The sequence below is a fragment of the Aethina tumida genome, chromosome 4 (genome assembly GCF_024364675.1).
Source record: "Aethina tumida isolate Nest 87 chromosome 4, icAetTumi1.1, whole genome shotgun sequence".
NCBI lineage: Eukaryota > Metazoa > Arthropoda > Insecta > Coleoptera > Nitidulidae > Aethina > Aethina tumida.
Window position 1 is genome coordinate 4,900,321 of NC_065438.1, and position 21,389 is coordinate 4,921,709.

The 21,389-nt window shown below is 31.8% G+C and overlaps 1 protein-coding gene across 3 annotated transcripts in view; it reads left to right on the forward strand.

The window, feature by feature from the left end:
* LOC109603085 (netrin receptor UNC5C-like) overlaps positions 1–18,579 on the forward strand; it is a 191,123-nt gene extending 172,544 nt beyond the window's left edge. For 2 of the 3 annotated variants that reach the window (XM_049965827.1, XM_049965828.1), the window contains 3 exons: positions 9,614–9,760; positions 16,132–16,389; positions 16,444–18,579. In XM_049965827.1, coding sequence (XP_049821784.1) covers positions 9,614–9,760; positions 16,132–16,389; positions 16,444–17,912 — 1,874 coding nt within the window. In that variant the 3' untranslated portion in view covers positions 17,913–18,579. The remainder of the gene's footprint in view (positions 1–9,613; positions 9,761–16,131; positions 16,390–16,443) is intronic. The other variant, XM_049965829.1, reaches the window with a different exon arrangement.
* The last annotated feature ends 2,810 nt before the right edge of the window (positions 18,580–21,389 follow it).

Below are 21,389 nucleotides of genomic sequence, written 5' to 3' on the forward strand. Positions count from 1 at the left end.
GGTTAGACTGACCTAAACTTTAACTCTTTATTTATTTATTTAATTAATGTAAAATAACAGTTAGTCTTTAAAGAAATACTCTTTTAATTTGTTAAAATTATATGTAAATGTAAAAAAAGTGTGGAGTAGGTTAGTAAAGCAAACTCCCACATTGTAGGTTAGTCTGATCTAAACTTTAACTCTTTATTTATTTAATTAATGTAAAATAACAGTTGCAACTTAGTCTTTAAAGAAATATTCTTTTAATTTGTTAAAATCATATATAAATGTAAAAAAATATTTCTAAACAATGCGGAATAGGTTAGTAAAGCAAAATATTTACTTTACCGACTCTAATGTCTAACTCCCACGTTGTAGGTTAGACTGACCTTAACTTTAACACTTTATTTATTTAATTAATGTAAAGTAACAATTGCAACTTAGTCTTTAAAGAAATATTCTTTTAATTTATTAAAATTATATGTAAATATAAAAAAGTATTTATAAACAATGTAGAGTAGGTTAATAAAGCAAAATATCTACTTTACCGACTCTAGTGTCAAACTGCCACATTGCAGGTTAGACTGACCTAACCTTTAACTCTTTATTTAATTAATTAATGCAACTAAGTCTTTAAAGTAATAGTCTTTTAATTTGTTATAACCATATAGATTAATTTAATAGATTAAGTACAGTGTAGTAATTTTGTTTTTTTAGTTTATGTAGTGAGTTGTTTAAGCTTATAGTTGAACTTCTCTAACTAGTTATTTTCTTGATCTATTAATCAAGTTGTCTGTATGAAACAATTACTTTAAAGCAATTTTCCTTTGGGAATAGAACTATGAAATGTGCCTTTTATGTTCCCTGTCGTCTTATCAGATTCTTAAAAGTTCTTTCTTACGATCGTTGTTCCCTCGAATAAATAGCAAAAGTTGACTTTCAATAAAAGTAATTTACTCGAATAAAGTGCACTTGACATTGACAACTCATTTTGTTGAACCCCAAGCTTACTTGGTTTTCTAGGAACCATAAGCGCACGGATATAAACCTCGAGCCGGGGCAATAAGGAAAGAATAAATTACTGGATAACCAGATATTAATGCCGGGTTCGAGTGCAGCCATTCTGAGTCACGGCACCATTTAAGGCCGCATCATTTGTTTCCATATTTTGTTAGACGGGCCGGATCAAGATAGAACCGTTGGAAATGTATCGTCACGCGTCGCTGTTCCTCGTTAGACGCTGGCCAAGAGGCCGACACACAAATGGCGAGTCAATAAAGTGTTTTGACAAATAGTTTTATAAATGTTAATTATATTCGCCTCCTTGGAATATGGTCGTACCACGGAGATCCTAATCAATTTCGTATTATATTTGCACGGTTCGGTGTCAAAGAGATTATTCTGGTATGCGAGTGCGTTCTACAAGATGGGTTTGTGATACTATCGGCGCATCGTGGAGCAATGGGGTGGATCGTAAAAGTTTCAAATCGTCTTCAAACATGACTAAATGGAAATAAATTCATCTTGCGATAGAAATGCATTAATTAGTTTGAATATGGAGGACGCTCTCTCATTGATGTGACGTCAGTAGCTTTAGTACTAAGTACCAGGACATAATATATTATATATATATATAAGTAATATTTTATATTTTTGCTACCTTAACTACAACTACCAAAAATATAATAATATTCCATACTTTTGTCCACCATTATACATATATGTTCACAGATTTAAACTCCACAGATGTATGTATAATGGTGGAAAAAAGTATGGAATATTATTTTATTTTTGGTCACTTGTCAGATAATTTTAGTGCCCTTTTATCATACCGTATATGAAATATTATATATATAAGTAATATTTTATGTTTTTGCCACGTTACGTACAACTGACCAAAAATAAAATAATATTCCATACTTTTTTCCACCATTATACATATCATGTATATATTCACAGATGTATGCATAATGGTGGACAAAAGTATGGAATATTATTTTATTTTTGATCACATGGACTTAACATGGCAAAACATAAAATATTACTCATTTCTTAATTTCAATTAATTTGGCCATAGAAAATACTTTTGATAAATTTACAATTTAAATAACAAAATAATTAATTATTGATTTATAAACATATAAACATATATTATTGAATTCTATACCTGCGACCTCGAATTAGATAGTTCAGTAAAAAATTGTAGTTTAGTGAACCCCCCTATCGTGTTACAGAACAATTTAACCGCGATTTTTGGCAAGAACGTGCACCGATTCGGAAAGTAGAACACCCCCCATCTAAAAAATAACCCCATCAACATCCGTTATCCGGGAACGACCCGCCGTTTGAAAGGCCCAAAAACACCCCCGCATTTATTTGGTGTACACAGTCGCAGGAAATCGGGGCGCCGGTTATTGGAATCGAACGCGGGAATTTTCGTCGAACGGTTATTACGTGACCGAAGGGGTTAAGGAGTCGACTTTTATGCAGAAACGCGGACGCGGAATATAAAGCGGCGCTTAAACGGCGCCCCCCGAACCCCCATACGTGTCGGTGCAGATGTTTTATATGTATTTATCGGGGGGCGAAATATATAAGCTTTACGCAGAACGAAACGGGCGTGATCGCATTTCCAAGTGGCCGGCGTAATTAAATTTAAAGCGCCGACCGGTGTAGGTGGACACATTTATTAAAAATGCTTTATGGCCGATTCGGACGGTTCTCGGAGACCGTTCGGCCTTTGAAACAAACTCGGTTTTGTTTCTTTATTTTTTTTAGTAAGGGCTTAAACGGATTACGGCACACAAATAGTCTTTTAGACAAACGTAATTTTCTGCTCTTTGAAAGTAACGGCTCCGCAGTTTCCCCAAACGTCAGGAATTTTAATCAGGCATCTTGCTTCGTTAGTGAATTTCGCGTATCCTTTGACATGACGCTTCTGAAAGTTCCCAAGTATTCCCGGATCACCGTATGGCGAACTCCGGGCCAGATTGAAGTAAACGGTATTACACGACTTTGTTAGTTTATCTAGTAAAATTGAAAATAAGACCATGAAATTGCTTTCAGGCTGCGGATTACATCCGTAACGGCACCGACAAAAAACAACTGCCGACGCCGCATACTTTGTAGGCAGCTGTTTCTAATTAAAATATATCAAAAAATTAATCGATCGATCATAATTATCCAATTAATAAAAACTAATCCGTACGGACGCAACCATCCAGTTAAGCAGAATTTATATACATATATATATTTTTTTTTGAGCCGATCAGCAATTTAATACAAACATAAATGCCTATAAATTTATTGTTTACATATCTCCACTAGATGTAAATTGGTACTTTATTCAAGATCGTTCGTAATCTTTTCTGTTCTAACGGGTTAATTAGCCTTATTTATGTTATTACTTCTTCTATTAATACATGATAATTTTACATGTGTTCACTAAATTGACTATAAATTAATTTTAATGGCAGATAATTTTATGCTTATCTTGACTTAGAGCCATTTAATAATTAAAGAAAAAAACACAGATCGTGTGGAGTTTAATGAGCAGTTACGAGCACTCAATTTTATTAACTGGACCTTGTTAAATATGTCTGATCCTTTACAAAGTACACAATTTGATTCATTTTCAAATATTAAAATTCCAAGTAAACAAGAATATGCCAATAATGTAGTGAAGAGAACATTTTAAAAAACACTGATATTTTTAGAACACAGTGCATAATAAAAAAATTGATGAAAAGCTTGAATGATATATTTCTAAAAAAATCTGATAATCAGAAACTAAAATAGTAAATTTGATGATAAGCTTCTTGTATGAAATATTTCTAAAAAGACTGATACTTATTGGAAATTAAAATATATAACAAACAAAGTATAATTCCAAAAATATAGGAACAAAAAATAGTAAATTTGATGATAAGCTTGTATGAAATATTTCTAAAGAGACTGACAATTTTTAGAAATTAAAAAGCTAAGAAACAAAGTATAATTCCAAAAATATATGAACAAGAAAAAAAAAAACAGCAAATTTGATGTAAAGCTTCAATTAAATATTTCTAAAGAGACTGATAATTATTAGAAATTAAAATATGTAGCAAACAAAGTATAATTCCAAAAATAGAGGTGAAAAAAATAGTAAATTTGATGATAAGCTTGTATGAAATATTTCTAAAGAGACTGACAATTTTTAAAAATTAAAAAGCTAAGAAACAAAGTATAATTCCAAAAATATATGAACAAGAAAAAAAAAACAGCAAATTTGATGTAAAGCTTCAATTAAATATTTCTAAAGAGACTGATAATTATTAGAAATTAAAATATGTAGCAAACAAAGTTAATTCCAAAAATAGAGGTGAAAAAAATAGTAAATTTGATGATAAGCTTGTATGAAATATTTCTAAAGAGACTGACAATTTTTAGAAATTAAAAAGCTAAGAAACAAAGTATAATTCCAAAAGTATATGAACAAGAAAAAAAAAACAGCAAATTTGATGTAAAGCTTCAATTAAATATTTCTAAAGAGACTGATAATTATTAGAAATTAAAATATGTAGCAAACAAAGTGTAATTCCAAAAATAGAGGAATAAAAAATAGTAAATTTGATGATAAGCTTGTATGAAATATTTCTAAAGAGACTGATAATTTTTAGAAATTAAAAAGCTAAGAAACAAAGTTTAATTCCAAAAATATATGAACAAGAAAATAAACAGCAAATTTGATGTAAAGCTTCAATCAGATATTTCTAAAGAGACTGATAATTATTAGAAATTAAAATATGTAGCAAACAAAGTGTAATTCCAAAAATAGAGGAAGAAAAAATAGTAAATTTGATAATAAGCTTGTATGAAATATTTCTAAAGAGACTGACAATTTTTAGAAATTAAAAAGCTAAGAAACAAAGTATAATTCCAAAAATATATGAACAAGAAAAAAAAAACAGCAAATTTGATGTAAAGCTTCAATTAAATATTTCTAAAGAGACTGATAATTATTAGAAATTAAAATATGTAGCAAACAAAGTATAATTCCAAAAATAGAGGTGAAAAAAATAGTAAATTTGATGATAAGCTTGTATGAAATATTTCTAAAGAGACTGACAATTTTTAGAAATTAAAAAGCTAAGAAACAAAGTATAATTCCAAAAATATATGAACAAGAAAAAAAAACAGCAAATTTGATGTAAAGCTTCAATTAAATATTTCTAAAGAGACTGATAATTATTAGAAATTAAAATATGTAGCAAACAAAGTGTAATTCCAAAAATAGAGGAAGAAAAAATAGTAAATTTGATGATAAGCTTGTATGAAATATTTCTAAAGAGACTGACAATTTTTAGAAATTAAAAAGCTAAGAAACAAAGTATAATTCCAAAAATATATGAACAAGAAAAAAAAACAGCAAATTTGATGTAAAGCTTCAATTAAATATTTCTAAAGAGACTGATAATTATTAGAAATTAAAATATGTAGCAAACAAAGTTAATTCCAAAAATAGAGGTGAAAAAAATAGTAAATTTGATGATAAGCTTGTATGAAATATTTCTAAAGAGACTGACAATTTTTAGAAATTAAAAAGCTAAGAAACAAAGTATAATTCCAAAAATATATGAACAAGAAAAAAAAAACAGCAAATTTGATGTAAAGCTTCAATTAAATATTTCTAAAGAGACTGATAATTATTAGAAATTAAAATATGTAGCAAACAAAGTGTAATTCCAAAAATAGAGGAAGAAAAAATAGTAAATTTGATGATAAGCTTGTATGAAATATTTCTAAAGACACTGATAATTTTTAGAAATTAAAAAGTTAAGAAACAAAGTATAATTCCAAAAATATATGAACAAGAAAAAAAAACAGCAAATTTGATGTAAAGCTTGAACAAAATATTAGAAATATTTTGTAACTGATAATTTTTAGAAATTAAAATATAGTAAGAGGTAAAATGAGTGTTAAACCTGATGGAAATATTTCTAAAAAGACTAATTTTTAGAAATTAAAATACGTAGGAAACTAAGTATAATTTTTAAAAATATAATAACAAGAAAATATGACAAATTTGATAAAAGCATGAAGGAACATTTCAAAAGAGACTAATTGTTTTTCAACATCCCGTGTTCATTAAATATTCTTGTACAGTCTGGTAGCACCACACGATAATTAGTCCGGTGAGAACTTCATAGCAAACAATTATGCCTGGTGGTGTATGAACGTAAACAATAACGTACTAATAGCAAACTCTTGTTTAAAGTCGTTAATAAAGTGCACCGCCGTTCACATTATTATAATTGTGATTTATGCGGTGGACGGGGCGAAAGTTTCGTGCCTCGTTGCTGTACAACAAATATGTGGCGAATTACCCAAACAGGCCAAACACATTAACAAACAAACCGTCGAAATAAAGGGGACGGTTCGCTTCCCGACGTCGCACAACATTGTTATTCCCGAAGACACACAATGCTCGTCGCATATCAATTCGATAAACCTTAAAAGTTTCCCAGCGGTTGAACAGATTCCATTTTGTACGAAAGCCGAAAGGAAAAACACAGCCGCGCCGATACACCGGGACACGAAAACTTGCCAAGTGAATATTTAAAGCCGAAAACCCATCAATAAGCCGATGGAAAATGCCGAAGTTGCAGGAAATTCCTGAATGGATCGTTACGGTGATTTGAAAGGACGGCTGAACGGTCCTGCCCTTAGATTTCCACTCCGATATGCCGTGTTTAATGGGAAACTAAGGAGGCAGCCGCCGTTTGCCGTGTATCGAACAGTCAGTTGAATGATGATTGCAAAACAGAGGCGACTTTGATGTTTAGTGAACCCCGGACCGGACGGCTTCTTATGCAAAGTGCACCAACCCCCGAAACTTTGTACGCGGATTTGCAGTCCTGTATATTACTGGTAATGGATATCCGATACGTTTTCAATTGGCCCGCATTATTCCTCTACATTACGTTTGCTACGCGGACCGATAATGGTTTCATTACTCCTGGTCTGGGACTGTTTCGTATCATTTGGCGCTGTACATTAGTTCATATTCCTCAATAAGGCGTAATTCGGGAATTATGGTACTGCCGGGCGAAACGATGTGGAATTTATTATATTTTATTTCTTAGGAATGCTGTTGAAGTAAAAAGAAAGATGGCCTATCCAATGAACTGACATCTCAATCCTGGTCCTGAGAAGTTTTATTAGACACCATATTCTCGTCTGAATTTACTTAATCAAATAATGGGCATGATATCATTTTAAATACCAAATTCCTACAGTTAAACATGGTGGCAGAAGAATTAAAAATTAACTAAAGGGAAGGACACCTAAAAAGCTGATAAATAATGGAAGTGTTTCACTTAAATATCATTTGAGGAGGTCATATAAAACTAGATTTTTATACATCAATTTAGAAGACAAGATGTTTTCATGTAAAATCTTAAAATTAAGGTCTTGTAAATTGTGTATTGTTAAAGAAGATGTGATGATATTAATATTACATACTTAAAAAATTAACTAAAAGGAAGGACACCTAAAAATCTGATAAATAATGGAAGTGTTTCACTTAAATATCATTTGAGGAGGTCATATAAAACTAGATTTTTATACATAAATTTAGAAGACAAGATTTTTTCATGTAAAATCTTAAAATTAAGGTCTTGTAAATTGTGTATTATTAAGGAAGATGTGGTGATATTAATATTACATACTTAAAAAAATAACTAAAGGGAAGGACACCTAAAAATCTGAAAAATAATGGAAATGTTTCACTTAAATATCATTTGAGGAGGTCATATAAAACTAGATTTTTATACATCAATTTAGAAGACAAGATGTTTTCATGTAAAATCTTAAAATTAAGGTCTTGTAAATTGTGTATTGTTAAGGAAGATGTGATGATATTAATATTACATACTTAAAAAATTAACTAAAAGGAAGGACACCTAAAAATCTGATAAATAATGGAAGTGTTTCACTTAAATATCATTTGAGGAGGTCATATAAAACTAGATTTTTATACATAAATTTAGAAGACAAGATTTTTTCATGTAAAATCTTAAAATTAAGGTCTTGTAAATTGTGTATTATTAAGGAAGATGTGGTGATATTAATATTACATACTTAAAAAAATAACTAAAGGGAAGGACACCTAAAAATCTGAAAAATAATGGAAATGTTTCACTTAAATATCATTTGAGGAGGTCATATAAAACTAGATTTTTATACATCAATTTAGAAGACAAGATGTTTTCATGTAAAATCTTAAAATTAAGGTCTTGTAAATTGTGTATTATTAAGGAAGATGTGGTGATATTAATATTACATACTTAAAAAAATAACTAAAGGGAAGGACACCTAAAAATCTGAAAAATAATGGAAGTGTTTCACTTAAATATCATTTGAGGAGGTCATATAAAACTAGATTTTTATACATCAATTTAGAAGACAAGATGTTTTCATGTAAAATCTTAAAATTAAGGTCTTGTAAATTGTGTATTGTTAAAGAAGATGTGATGATATTAATATTACATACTTAAAAAATTAACTAAAAGGAAGGACACCTAAAAATCTGATAAATAATGGAAGTGTTTCACTTAAATATCATTTGAGGAGGTCATACAAAACTAGATTTTTCTATATAAATTAAGAAGCTTTTCTCACGTAAAATATTAAAATTAAGTCAAAGATTGGGCCACAAATATCGAAATATTTCAGTTATTATTAATTTTTTATGAATATTAATAAAATATTCCATACTTTTTTTCAGACCAAATTGATTTTTTATTAAAAAAAAGTAAAAAGCTGTTAATATAATGATCATTGTTATTACTGGGTTGACCTTACAGTAAATTAAATTTGTTCAGATTTACAACAAATTAGAGAAAACATTAAGTAACAATTAATAAATATTCCATATTTTTTTCCACCACTATAAGTATCTTCTTTTGTCCAGGACCTTCTAATGGCCCATTAACGTGATACATACTATATATTAATGATATCGTTATATAAATATTTTGATTATTCCCCTCAATCATTCCCATAATCTATTTGAAATAAAATAGGTCAAAATTAATGGACATGAAAACTAATGAACACCACTAAACGAAGGACGAAAAAATTATCCTATTGTTAAAGGAAATGACCCAAAATGAACCAACGAATTGACCCATTTATCGGCCCGTTGTTTTCCAAATTCATCAGATTTCACCCCTAAAGAAGTGAAAGTAGCCGTTCAATCTTAGTTCCTTTCATCACGCCCCTCCTGCGGCACCTCCAAGACCCCTTTTTCTCCACCTAACTGACAAATTACGTAAAGCAGCGAACACATTATAAACAAAGAACCGTGGGGGGAATTCCAGGTCAGGAAAAACAGAAGGACCTCCTCATCTTTCGGTCGACAGCTGCCTTAATTAATGGTCCGCCGCTGAGCCATTCAGCATCCAGGAAGTGTTCCGTGCCCGATTACCCCCCTTTAATTAATCCCAAAATAGGGCCTTTTAACTTGTTCTTTTTTAATCGTTGTTTTATGGATTTGGCGAACTACAATTATTGGCCGCTTATTTTTACGCCGCCATTAATTTATGGGCGTCTTCGTGCAACGGGTGTTTAACTGTTTTATTTTCTTTTGCAGAGAACAGCCAACGCACCCAGAACGACATACTCTTGTACATGAGTATATCCGTCGCCCTGTTTTTGGTCTGCATCCTGTCGTTTTTCGTCGTCAGGATCTACAGAAAGAAAGGACAGCACCAAAGTTTGTACAACATGGCGTCGAACGGTAAGGAAAACTTTCGCCCGTCAACTACATTTTCATATTTACTCGTAAAACAACACGAAAAAGCCGAAAGCTGAACTTGATGAATTGCGCCACGTCCTTGCCTGGATTTTAACTTTTGCAACTTTACGAGATGTTATTCCATCGAATAATACTAAAGCAATTCATTAACGGAGAATGGAATCGATCGTGCAAACACGAGTGGCTATTTGTGTCGTTTTTATTTGTTTTTCATTTCTTTCCCATTTCGCTGGACGCCTGAAAAAAGGTCAATTGAGTTATACGCTACCGTACGTGTTCTGACCCATATCGAGATTTTATTGCACAAGTCGCCAGTGCGACTGGTTTAGTGTTTTATTCGAAACGGTTTACTACAAAATACTACAACCGTAATCGATAGAGACATCAACCTTTTGAAAGAATGTGTTTCACTTACATTTTATTTGAAGAGGTTCATATAAAATTAGATTTCTCTATATAAAGTAAGAAAATCTATTTACAGGTAAAGTCTTTATATTAAGATTATATAAATTATATAATGGTTTGGACGATGAAATGAGAGAACATCTGAAAATATGAAAATTAATGGAAGTGTATCACTTAAATATCATTTAAGGAGGTCCTATAAAACTAGATTTTTCTACATAAATTATAAAGAAAAGCTGTTTTTACGTAAAATCTTAAAATTAAGGTCTTGTATATTATGTATTGTTAAGGAAGATGTGATGATATTAATATTACACACTTAAAAAATTAACTAAAGGGAAGGACACATAAAAATCTGAAAAATAATGGAAGTGTTTCACTTAAATATCATTTGAGGAGGTCATATAAAACTAGATTTTTATACATAAATTTAGAAGACAAGATGTTTTCATGTAAAATCTTAAAATTAAGGTCTTGTAAATTGTGTATTGTTAAGGAAGATGTGATGATATTAATATTACATACTTAAAAAATTAACTAAAAGGAAGGACACCTAAAAATCTGATAAATAATGGAAGTGTTTCACTTAAATATCATTTGAGGAGGTCATATAAAACTAGATTTTTATACATAAATTTAGAAGACAAGATTTTTTCATGTAAAATCTTAAAATTAAGGTCTTGTAAATTGTGTATTGTTAAGGAAGATGTGATGATATTAATATTACATACTTAAAAAATTAACTAAAGGGAAGGACACATAAAAATCTGAAAAATAATGGAAGTGTTTCACTTAAATATCATTTGAGGAGGTCATATAAAACTAGATTTTTATACATAAATTTAGAAGACAAGATGTTTTCATGTAAAATCTTAAAATTAAGGTCTTGTAAATTGTGTATTGTTAAGGAAGATGTGATGATATTAATATTACATACTTAAAAAATTAACTAAAGGGAAGGACACATAAAAATCTGAAAAATAATGGAAGTGTTTCACTTAAATATCATTTGAGGAGGTCATATAAAACCAGATTTTTCTTCATAAATTATGGAGAAAAGCTGTTTTCACGTAAAATCTTAAAATTAAGGTCTTGTAAACTGTGTAATGTTAAGGAAGATGTGATGATATTAATATTATACACTTAAAAAAATTAGCTAAAGAGGAGTATACCTGAAAATCTGATAAATAATTGAAGTATTTCACTTAAATATCATTTGAGGAGGTCATATAAAACCAAATTTTTCTATATAAATTAAGAAGAAAAGCTGTTTTCACGTAAAATCTTAAAATTAAGGTCTTGTATATTGTGTATTGTTAAGGAAGATGTGATGATATTAACATTACACACTTAAAAAAATTAACTAAAGGGGAGGGCACCTAAAAATCTGATAAATAATGAAAGTGTTCCACTTAAATATCATTTGAGGAGGTCATATAAAACCAGATTTTTCTTCATAAATTATGAAGAAAAGCTGTTTTCACGTAAAATCTTAAAATTAAGGTCTTGTAAACTGTGTAATGTTAAGGAAGATGTGATGATATTAATATTATACACTTAAAAATATTAGCTAAAGAGGAGTACACCTGAAAATCTGATAAATAATTGAAGTATTTCACTTAAATATCATTTGAGGAGGTCATATAAAACCAAATTTTTCTATATAAATTAAGAAGAAAGGCTGTTTTCACGTAAAATCTTAAAATTAAGGTCTTGTAAATTGTGTAATGTTAAGGAAGATGTGATGATATTAATATTACACACTTACAAATTAAGAACACCTGAAAATCTGAAAATCTTCATCATTCATCATATGAGGAGGTCATACCAAATTAGATTTTTTTAGATAAATTAAGAAGAAAATCTAGTTACATGTAAAACTGAAACTGAAAATCGGAGAAGAGTGTCACTTAAATATCATTTAAGGAGGTTATAGAAAACTTTAGATAATTTAGGTAAATTTTTATATAAAATGGATCAGCAGGCTTAGTGTAAATTTTATAATAAAATAAACACAGACGGTGCGCATAAAAATTAAAAACCGTGTTCAATTAATTAACGAACGTCTAAAAACAGTTTAAATACGTGCTTCAAATAATCGAGTTAATAATTAATCAGCATTACGTCCGCACAAGTTTTTTTTCGATTTCCTGTAATTAAATCGAACCTTATCTCGCATCGTCGCGGCTCTTGCACAATATTAATACACGAATCGAACAAAAAGCTTCTGTTGCATGTTGCGAAACTGTTAAATCACTCGGCGAATTCACCCGCCATCAATTTTTATTAAGGCCTTACTTCATCATTGCCCGGCTCAACAAAGCGTGTACGTATCATTGCACGGAATGAAATTAATTTTCATGTCCGGATTGTTTCTTGCACATTGAAAATTAATTCGAGTAAAACACAAGTGCAGACGTTTTATTGCCCGTAATTATTTAATTTATGTATCTCGGGTTGTTGCACTTTTACACTTGAACACATCGCACGATGGTCGACGCTCCTCCACACACATCACAATTAAACACGAACTTTTATTTTAGTTTTGGCCTTTATCTGGCGGCGAAATCGCCGACTTTCAGACGTTTCTTTTCAAATAACGCCCACGCTTCTGAGTTTAATTACTATTAGGAAACGCCGGACGTCATATTTTTTTATTTATCGCATATATAAATAAAATTAATAAGTTGCGTGAAAGCTGGATGTACGGAGAGCCTTTTTTAAAAATGAGCCACATAAATATGGGTGTCAAATGCGGTTTAATTGCGAGGTCTACCGAAATAAACGGCGGCAATCGGTCATATTTTCGGTGATGCCGGGGAAAATTTAAAATGTCGCCGGCAAGATCGATTGTGTGCACAAAATTTGACTGTAAATAGACTTGTGACACGCCGCGAGAAAAATGCTCCGCATTTCCTTTTACGTCGTCACATGTGGAATTAATTTGGTGGTTCGTTAAAAGGCTCGTAAAATTCTTTAGCCAGACTTTAATTGACCGTCGAGTATTTATCATAAAATTTTATATTTCACCGGGCCGGAATTAAACATTGTCCTTATTTATGTTTTACATGCCTAACGTCCCGATTAAATCATTTACACCGGTTGCCCTCATTATTTATGAAGGTATTCGGGTTTCGGACAGATGTTTCATGTTAATTCAACTAATAAAGTGCATTTTTGGGCCACGTGGTGTATGTTTAAAGGTTTTATGGCCGATTTACATTTAAATACGTCGACCGTTTGTTTTCTGACTAGGAAACTAGGATTTTATTCAAATGTTTACAGTAACAAACCATGTTTTCAATGCTTGTTACCAAGAAATACCATTCTGATTAATTTTGGCTTTTATTACATACAAGTAGGTTAAAATATTTAACATAGTTTTCATTAAATACGTTCATTCATACAAAATTAGACTCTTATTTATGTTTTCTAGATTCTATCTATTTGCTCCATGGCACAGTTCAGTTGAAATCAGATATTTCCAGATTTAAAATTAGTTTCAGCCACTCTGTCAAAAAAAGACATGGCTCATTACATCACATACTTCATCTACGAGTGCACAAAAGAAGACACTTCCATGACATGTTATATTATCAATTCATCTTCCTCCTCTATCATAAAATATTTATTACCAATGTCTGCTTCAGCTAATTTTTTTCTTAATATTTAAATGAAACATTTCCATTATTTTTCAGATTTTCAGGTTTTCCCCTTTAGTTATTATTATTTTTTTAATTTCAACTTAAATTTGTTTATTAACTTTAATTTTATTTTGAATTTCAGTGTACATTTGTATACAAACATTCATTTCAATTTAAATATCCATTTTCCCATAATTTTTAACATTTACTTTCAATTTTAACTAATCAATAACTTAAAAAACGATATTTTTTTATTTATTGTCAAATTAGAAATTGTAAGCAATTCTTTACTAGATATTAAACGTTTAAAGTTAAATAATGCACAATACAGCTTTAATTTCAATTTTAGTTTCAGTTTTAATTTCAACATGAATTTGTATGACAACTTTAATTTTAATTTAAGTTTCTAGTAGATTATATATTTCAACCTTAATTTCTTAATTTCAATTTAAATATTTTTGTTTAAATTTTAATTTCAACCTTATTTTCTTAATTTCAACTTTATTTTCTTAATTTCAACTTAAATTCCTATTTTATTATCCATTTCAAACTTAATTTTTTAGTTTCAACTTTAATTTCAACATTAATTTCAATCTTAATTTCTTTCTTTCAACTTCAATTTCATTTAGATTTGAAATTTAATTTGAATTTAAATTTCTATTTAATCATACATTTTAATTTCTATTTAAATATGAGTTTTAATTTCAACTTTATTTCAATTTAAAGTTGATTTTTATACATTTTAATTTATATTTTAGTTTTAATTTTAATTTAAATATAAATCAACTTTAATTTCAATTTAAATATCAATTTTAATTTCAATTTAAGTCTAAATTTTCAGTTCTATCTTAATTTCAACTTTATTTAGATTTTATAATTTAATTTCAATCAAATTTAAAATTTATTTTAGTTTTAAACTTCTGTATAATTATACATTTTGATTTTTAATTTTGTTTAAATTCTAGTTTATATTTTTATGTCAACTTTAATTCCAGTTTGAATATCAACTTCAATTTTAATTACTATTTTAATAAGAAAATCTTAATTCGTTTTATATTTCGTGATTACAATAAAATATAAAACAACTAATTGATTTGAAATGAAATAGGCCCGTACATTTTACCAATAAACTCCGACAACATTAAGTAATTGCCCCGTTGACCGTCGAGCCATATTTCCAGGACTCCCATAATCTGCAACAATATCCTTAATCCCAACATTGGCTACAATATTGACAGTTTGTCCCGAACTTAATTTTGCTAAGCACTGCCGTCAATCCGGTAACGCATTTATCCCGTCATAAAATTGACATCCCCGGACCGTACTTAATCCGCATCTCGGTCTCCGTCCGTTCTTTTTACCTACCGACATTATTTTTACACTCCCATCTATTTATGGCTAAACACAAGCAATAATTTCGTTGCGATGCTTTCAAGCAGATTAGTTCCTTGGGTGGCGTGGAGAAATTGGCGCTTCCGACGTGATGGATCGTCCGGCAACTTTCCCGGAGATGACTTATGGTATTCTAACTTCATTTGTTGAGCGGTTATTAATGCGAATAGGTCCGGCCTGTCTAATTGATCCCGATGTTTTGTTCTGTTTTCTTCAAACGGGCTTCGGCGAATTTGTATGTCGCAATTAAAGTCGGAATTAAATCGTGACTGTTGTTTTATGACTTGTTTTGAGGTCGGAGATGTTATATTTATCATTTATATTCGCTGGCGGTGAGTTAAATTCACATTCCCGCAGGTTCTGGTTACTAAAAACTGCCTAAATCCGATTATCTAAACAACGGAGCTTTGTTTCCATCCTAAGAGTTTATAATTGTATTCAAATTTTCATTCCAATGATGAAGAAATGTTGTTGGGGAATTAGGGGCTTTGGTGTAGTAAAAAGCAGATTGTGCGACACTTAAAGTACTCCCATGTAATATAAATTCCCTAAACCCACGACTGATTGTGAACGTTGATTAAGCTATATTGTTATCTTTTGACAAAACGCCGAACACTCAGCACTGAGTGGAAAGGTGCTTTAATGCCGATAATCATAAATGGTCAACTTTCAAATGAGTCGTTGACTTGAGAGTAAAAACCAACGTGTGGGATTTTATTAATATTTATGTAAATGCAATTTTCTTTATCTGCTCGTTACAAGCTGAACTACTTTATTAGTGCATTATTCAATCAGGGCATTTCAACGCTTTGATAGAATCGATCCTATTGATTAGAATATGTGGGCATGTTTAGCCCACTCACTCACATTATATGTATTGAAATAACTAATTTGTATTTGTTTGTTTTACAGAGTACCACCCGGAGTTTTTTCCTGAGCACGATAAGAAGTCGTTAAGTCTACAACCTGATTTGACCCAAACAGTTCCTCCATGCTACGAATATCCTTATACAACCCCAGCAACTTCTGTGACTAGATCCGTGTCGGAGCACCACTACGATGTACCCCATTTGGCTTCAGGAAGTGACATCCAGATGTCCCCAGCAACTAGCTCCACCTTGGAGTCTTCGAGTGGCAAAAGAAGCCAACTTAGTGGCTTCACCAACAACTGTAAGTCAAATCACCGCCCCCCTTGTAAAAAACTAAACTTCTTCTACGTTACAGCTGACTCTACCTATGAAGTGGCGACCGAATCAGTGACTCTACCCTTGCCAGCTGCGTACGCAGTGACACCTACAACCAGTGGCAACTACTCAAGTTCCACGGTTACCCACAGTGGCGCTTTTCTGAACCTGGCCGAGTCCGGCGTTAGCCTTTTGATACCCGAAGGAGCAGTCTCCAGATCTAGGAAGCAGGAACTGTTCTTGTCCATCCTCAACGAAGATTGTTTCCGGCCCAAACTAGCCGAAAATATAACCCAATTAAGCCCTGTAGTTTCATGCGGACCTAATGTTTCTCTCAACAAAGCCGTTGTTTTGAAGATACCCCATTGTGCTGAGCTCACCCGAAACAACTGGTCCATTTCGGTCCTCCAGAGTGACTGCAGTGACTCCCAGTGGCAGAACGCCGTGACTCTAGGACAGGAAACTATAAACACCAACGTATTTTGCCAACTAGACAAGGATGCTTCGTATTTAGTCACTGAATGTCTATCTAGGTTTGTTATAGTTGGTAGGTCCACCAATGGGAACGCCATTAAACGTCTGAAATTGGCCGTGTTTGCCCCCAAGTTGTGTTTCCAGTCTTCCTCCGAGTACAGCATCAGAGTATACATACTGGAAGACACTGATAGCTCCATGGAGACTGTTTACGGCCAGGAAAAGCGCCTGGGAGGCTACTTATTGGACGAACCCCGTTCCATAACCTTCCAAGACGGCGGAAGCAACCTGTGCATGAACATAGAGTGTCTCAGCGAAGGCTGGAAGATCAAAAACTTATCCGAGTACCAAGAAATCCCCTTCAGACAGATATGGCAGGCCAACAGCAACAGCCTGCACTGCTCCTACACTTTAGAATCGTTGGACGTAAACAGGGATCTCAGCTTCAAAATCCGCATCAATCAAAAAGGCTTCGACTACCACCAGGTGTTCGACATCACCTGCAAGGACGATGGCGAGACCATCAGCAACAAAACTAGCTCGGTGAAGCTGCACCACAACGAACTAGTGCCAAAAATAACGATACAAAGTGAGACCAGCAAATCGAGTGACTCTAAGAAATCGGTCGAGTTCTCCCATTCCCCCAAGAGTGCCAAAAGTTTCAAAGTAGCCAACGCGGACGAGATCTCCTCGAAGCTAGCCAAAAACTTAATTCTGACAGATAGAGGTGTGTCGACCTGTGATGATTTCAATTTTAGGTTAAGTAAACAATTAAGGAAACAGTTGTGTCAATGTCTGGATCCCCCGACGCAGAGGGGCAACGACTGGCGCATGCTTGCACATGCTTTAAATGTGGATAGGTATATTAATTTCTTCGCAACGAAACCTTCTCCGACGGACTGCATATTGGACCTGTGGGAGGCCAGAAATCGGGAGAGCAACGCTTTGACTGAGATAAGACAAATTTTCAACGATATGGAACGTTACGATGCTGTCACCGTTTTAGACAATTGTTTGGGGCCTAATTGGTTGTAATTTGTTTTTGTGTACATATAGTTATTTGAAAGACTTGATTGAATGAAATTTTAATGTTAAGGAAGACACCACTGCTTTATTTAAAGATTGCTTTTGACATAAAACGAATTTATATTTATGTAAAATATAAAAGTTATTTTATTATAAGTTGTTATATATTGTATATTATTATATTGTCTTTTGTTAGACAAAAAATACAAGGACCACGATCCGGAACGTAAATTTGTGCAATTGTGAAAATTAAATTATAGAGTTTCGAATTTATATTTTACGAATATTTTCAATTTAAACCACAAGGTTTTATTTAAGTCTTACTGTATTATCCTCATATTTTTGTAAAACGACTTAATGAATGTGTATTTAAATTTTAGTTGGAAATATTCGTTCACTTGTTATATAGGGCACCAGATAATCGAATCGGAAAAAAAACATACAATTAAAAAAGTATCTTTAGATTATAATACTGTAAAACATATAATGAAGAAAAACGAATATATAATGTAGAGTTTTATACAGAAAATCAAAAGTAGTTTTCTAGATATTTTAGAATGTTTTGTACAAAGTAATTAATATTCATGTAAACTAGATACAGTTCTGCGTTGATAATGTACTATGTATTTTAGATTATATATAATGATGTATATAGTCAATATATTGACATTTTTTTAACAAAGGAGTTTTATTCCCAACCCCAATAACTTAGTTCCTATACAATATTAAATTTTTTTGCCTCTTCTACAACTCAGTAAAATATTTTTTAATAATCATTCAAATTAAATATAAAACATATTTCAAAGGTAAAACTCTTGAAGAATGCATTATAAATGTAATAACTACGAGAAGTAAGTAATAAACAATAATTGAGAAATCCTGAAATGAAATTTTAAGTGGCAATATTCGAAATTACATATTACATTACTAAAGAGTAATTTAAATAAATTACTCAAATATTTCCTGCAGAAATATTTGAATCTATTCAAAATAATCGGCCACCTATTTAAAGCTTTCTAAACTACAAATATACAACTCCAGACATTTATCCCAAAAGCTTTAAAGCTTTTAACTCTTGTTGAAGTTTACTGTACTGAGTGACTGTGTATCGTCAGCGCCATCACTTAACAGTGGCTGAAAGTTATAAATAAGGGTGGCGCCCTCTATGTAACAATAGAGAAAGTATCTGATTTGATCCTCATGCTCATAAGTTACACGCATGTTTGGATAGATGACACTAATTACAGTTTTAATAGGTAAATTACTAAATATATATACAGTGATGGAAAAAAATGAGGAACATTTTTAAAAATTGGTTATATATATTATTGGATATGTTTATTGACTTGGAAAAAAGTATGGAATATTATTTTATTTGCGGTCAGTTGTAATTAAATTCTCAACATTTTCGATCAGTTTCAAAGTAGTTAGCCCAAATTTTTCACCTCAATTTAGGAAAAATATTGTTGAACTTTGTTACTCAAGCACTCGAGATGTTTGAATGGCCGTCTCAGACTCCCGATTTAAATCCTATTGAGCAACTTTGTGAAGTATTAGACCGACGCATCCAAACAAAAAACATCAAAAGCAAGCAAGAACTTTTTCAAACCATTAAGAAGCAAAAAAATGAAAATAAGTCTGATTTAGAAAGAATCATTACGACAGTATTAATTAATTAGATGTTAAAAAGTACTAAAAACTAAGAGCTTTCAACAAATCTTCCATTTTATTAACACTACCCTTAAAAGCTTATCAATAAAATCCAATAATCCAAGTTGCATACAATTGAAATCTCCAGTTTTTGCCAATTCCCATCACACATTTGGCCAATTAACAAGTGCTTAAAGTAGATTTAAGCTAGTCCGTCCGTCAGACCCTCTGCTATCTGATTACATCAGTATTCCGTCCACAGTCCCACTCAACTTGGCCACAAATGTGTCCGTTTCGTCGCCGAACCTCTTCGCCAGTCAATTCCAACATTTTATCCTTAGGGTTCAATTTGTGGACTTGTGAGCAATATGCGGGGGACAACGATATTTTTTTTTTTTCCTTCGAATACTTAATGAGGTGGTGCGAATTAAAATCGTTATTCATGACCGGTTTATCTACAAATAGGGTTGGTGATAGTATTAATGTGTAATAAATTAGAGCTAATATAAATCTAACTATTGCTGCTTCGGGCGTCGATGTAAAACAGCAATAAATTGTAGGTTTTTGCTTTACTGGAATTGTCCCTGGCCAGAGCAGATAAATTAAAATTAGCACTTCGCACAGTGGCGAAAACTGGAAATCACAAAGGATAACTAAGTAATTGTAGTTTTAACGTTAAGTTCTACTTTTATTTAGGGATAATAATACAGACGTAACCAGGAATTCAAGTCCAAGTATAATATTAATAATAAAATTAGTAAAATAATTGTTTTTTATAGAACTGATTTATCCTTCAATGTGTTATTTAGAGTCTCTTGTTATCCAAACTGTAATGATGAGCTATTTTGTAAAAATATTATTAAGAGGCATTTCTACCAAGAAGAAGACCTAAAAATCCACAAAATGAGTAAATATTTGAGGAGGACATGACATTCTTCTAACAGCTTATTACTTCTTAAGATTGGAATGAATGTTTAGGTTTTTTAGATTAGATATTGAGGAGACAAGAATTCGCCCATGGTGCGCCGGAATCATATTGGGTAACCATTAATCAGACAGGACCCAGCGTTGATCCGCTTTGCGTTGACGCGATTAGTGCGATTAGCGGTCGCAAACGGGATAACCGCCCGATGACAGTGTGTCGTGATTCGAAAACTGGAAGCTGCTCACCATCCCGCAGACACGAACGATTCGACGTCGTCCTGTCACAACCACCTTGCACATTCTCATCGTCGGACCCGAACGGCTACGCCCACTTGATCCCCGTGTTTTGCTTATGCTCCGCAGGAATTAGAGCTGTTCGGATGGTATTATATTAATAGGTTATGAATATCCGATGCCTCATCCGATATTGGTGCGGCGGAGGCCTGGGTCCGGCCATCTGGACTGTTTTATGGGGGGTGGGTTTGATTAGGATTCAATTTACTTAAAAAAATTATAATCACAATACGGTAACTACTTCTTGTAAGCTTTCAATGAATATTTGATTAAGTTTAATTGTTTTTTTTCGTTTCAAACAATTTTCATTTATCAACAACAGTCAATTTTTTGTTTTTGTTTTATTTGAGCTGCCACTTTTACATGAAATGTTAGTCACTAGAGACAACGTGTTGTATCTTCACGACAACGCAAGAACACATGTTACATTAGAGGCTTAAAAAAGCTTCGTAATCTTAATGACAAGTTCTAATTCATCCATCTTCTAGTCCAGAATTTTGACTACTTTTTATTTCGGTCATTGGTCATTGGTGATACGGTATTTAAAAGAAGTTTTATCAAATAAAATTCCTCATGATTGTGTGAGGGAATATGGAAGAAGTTTTACAAAATTAACCA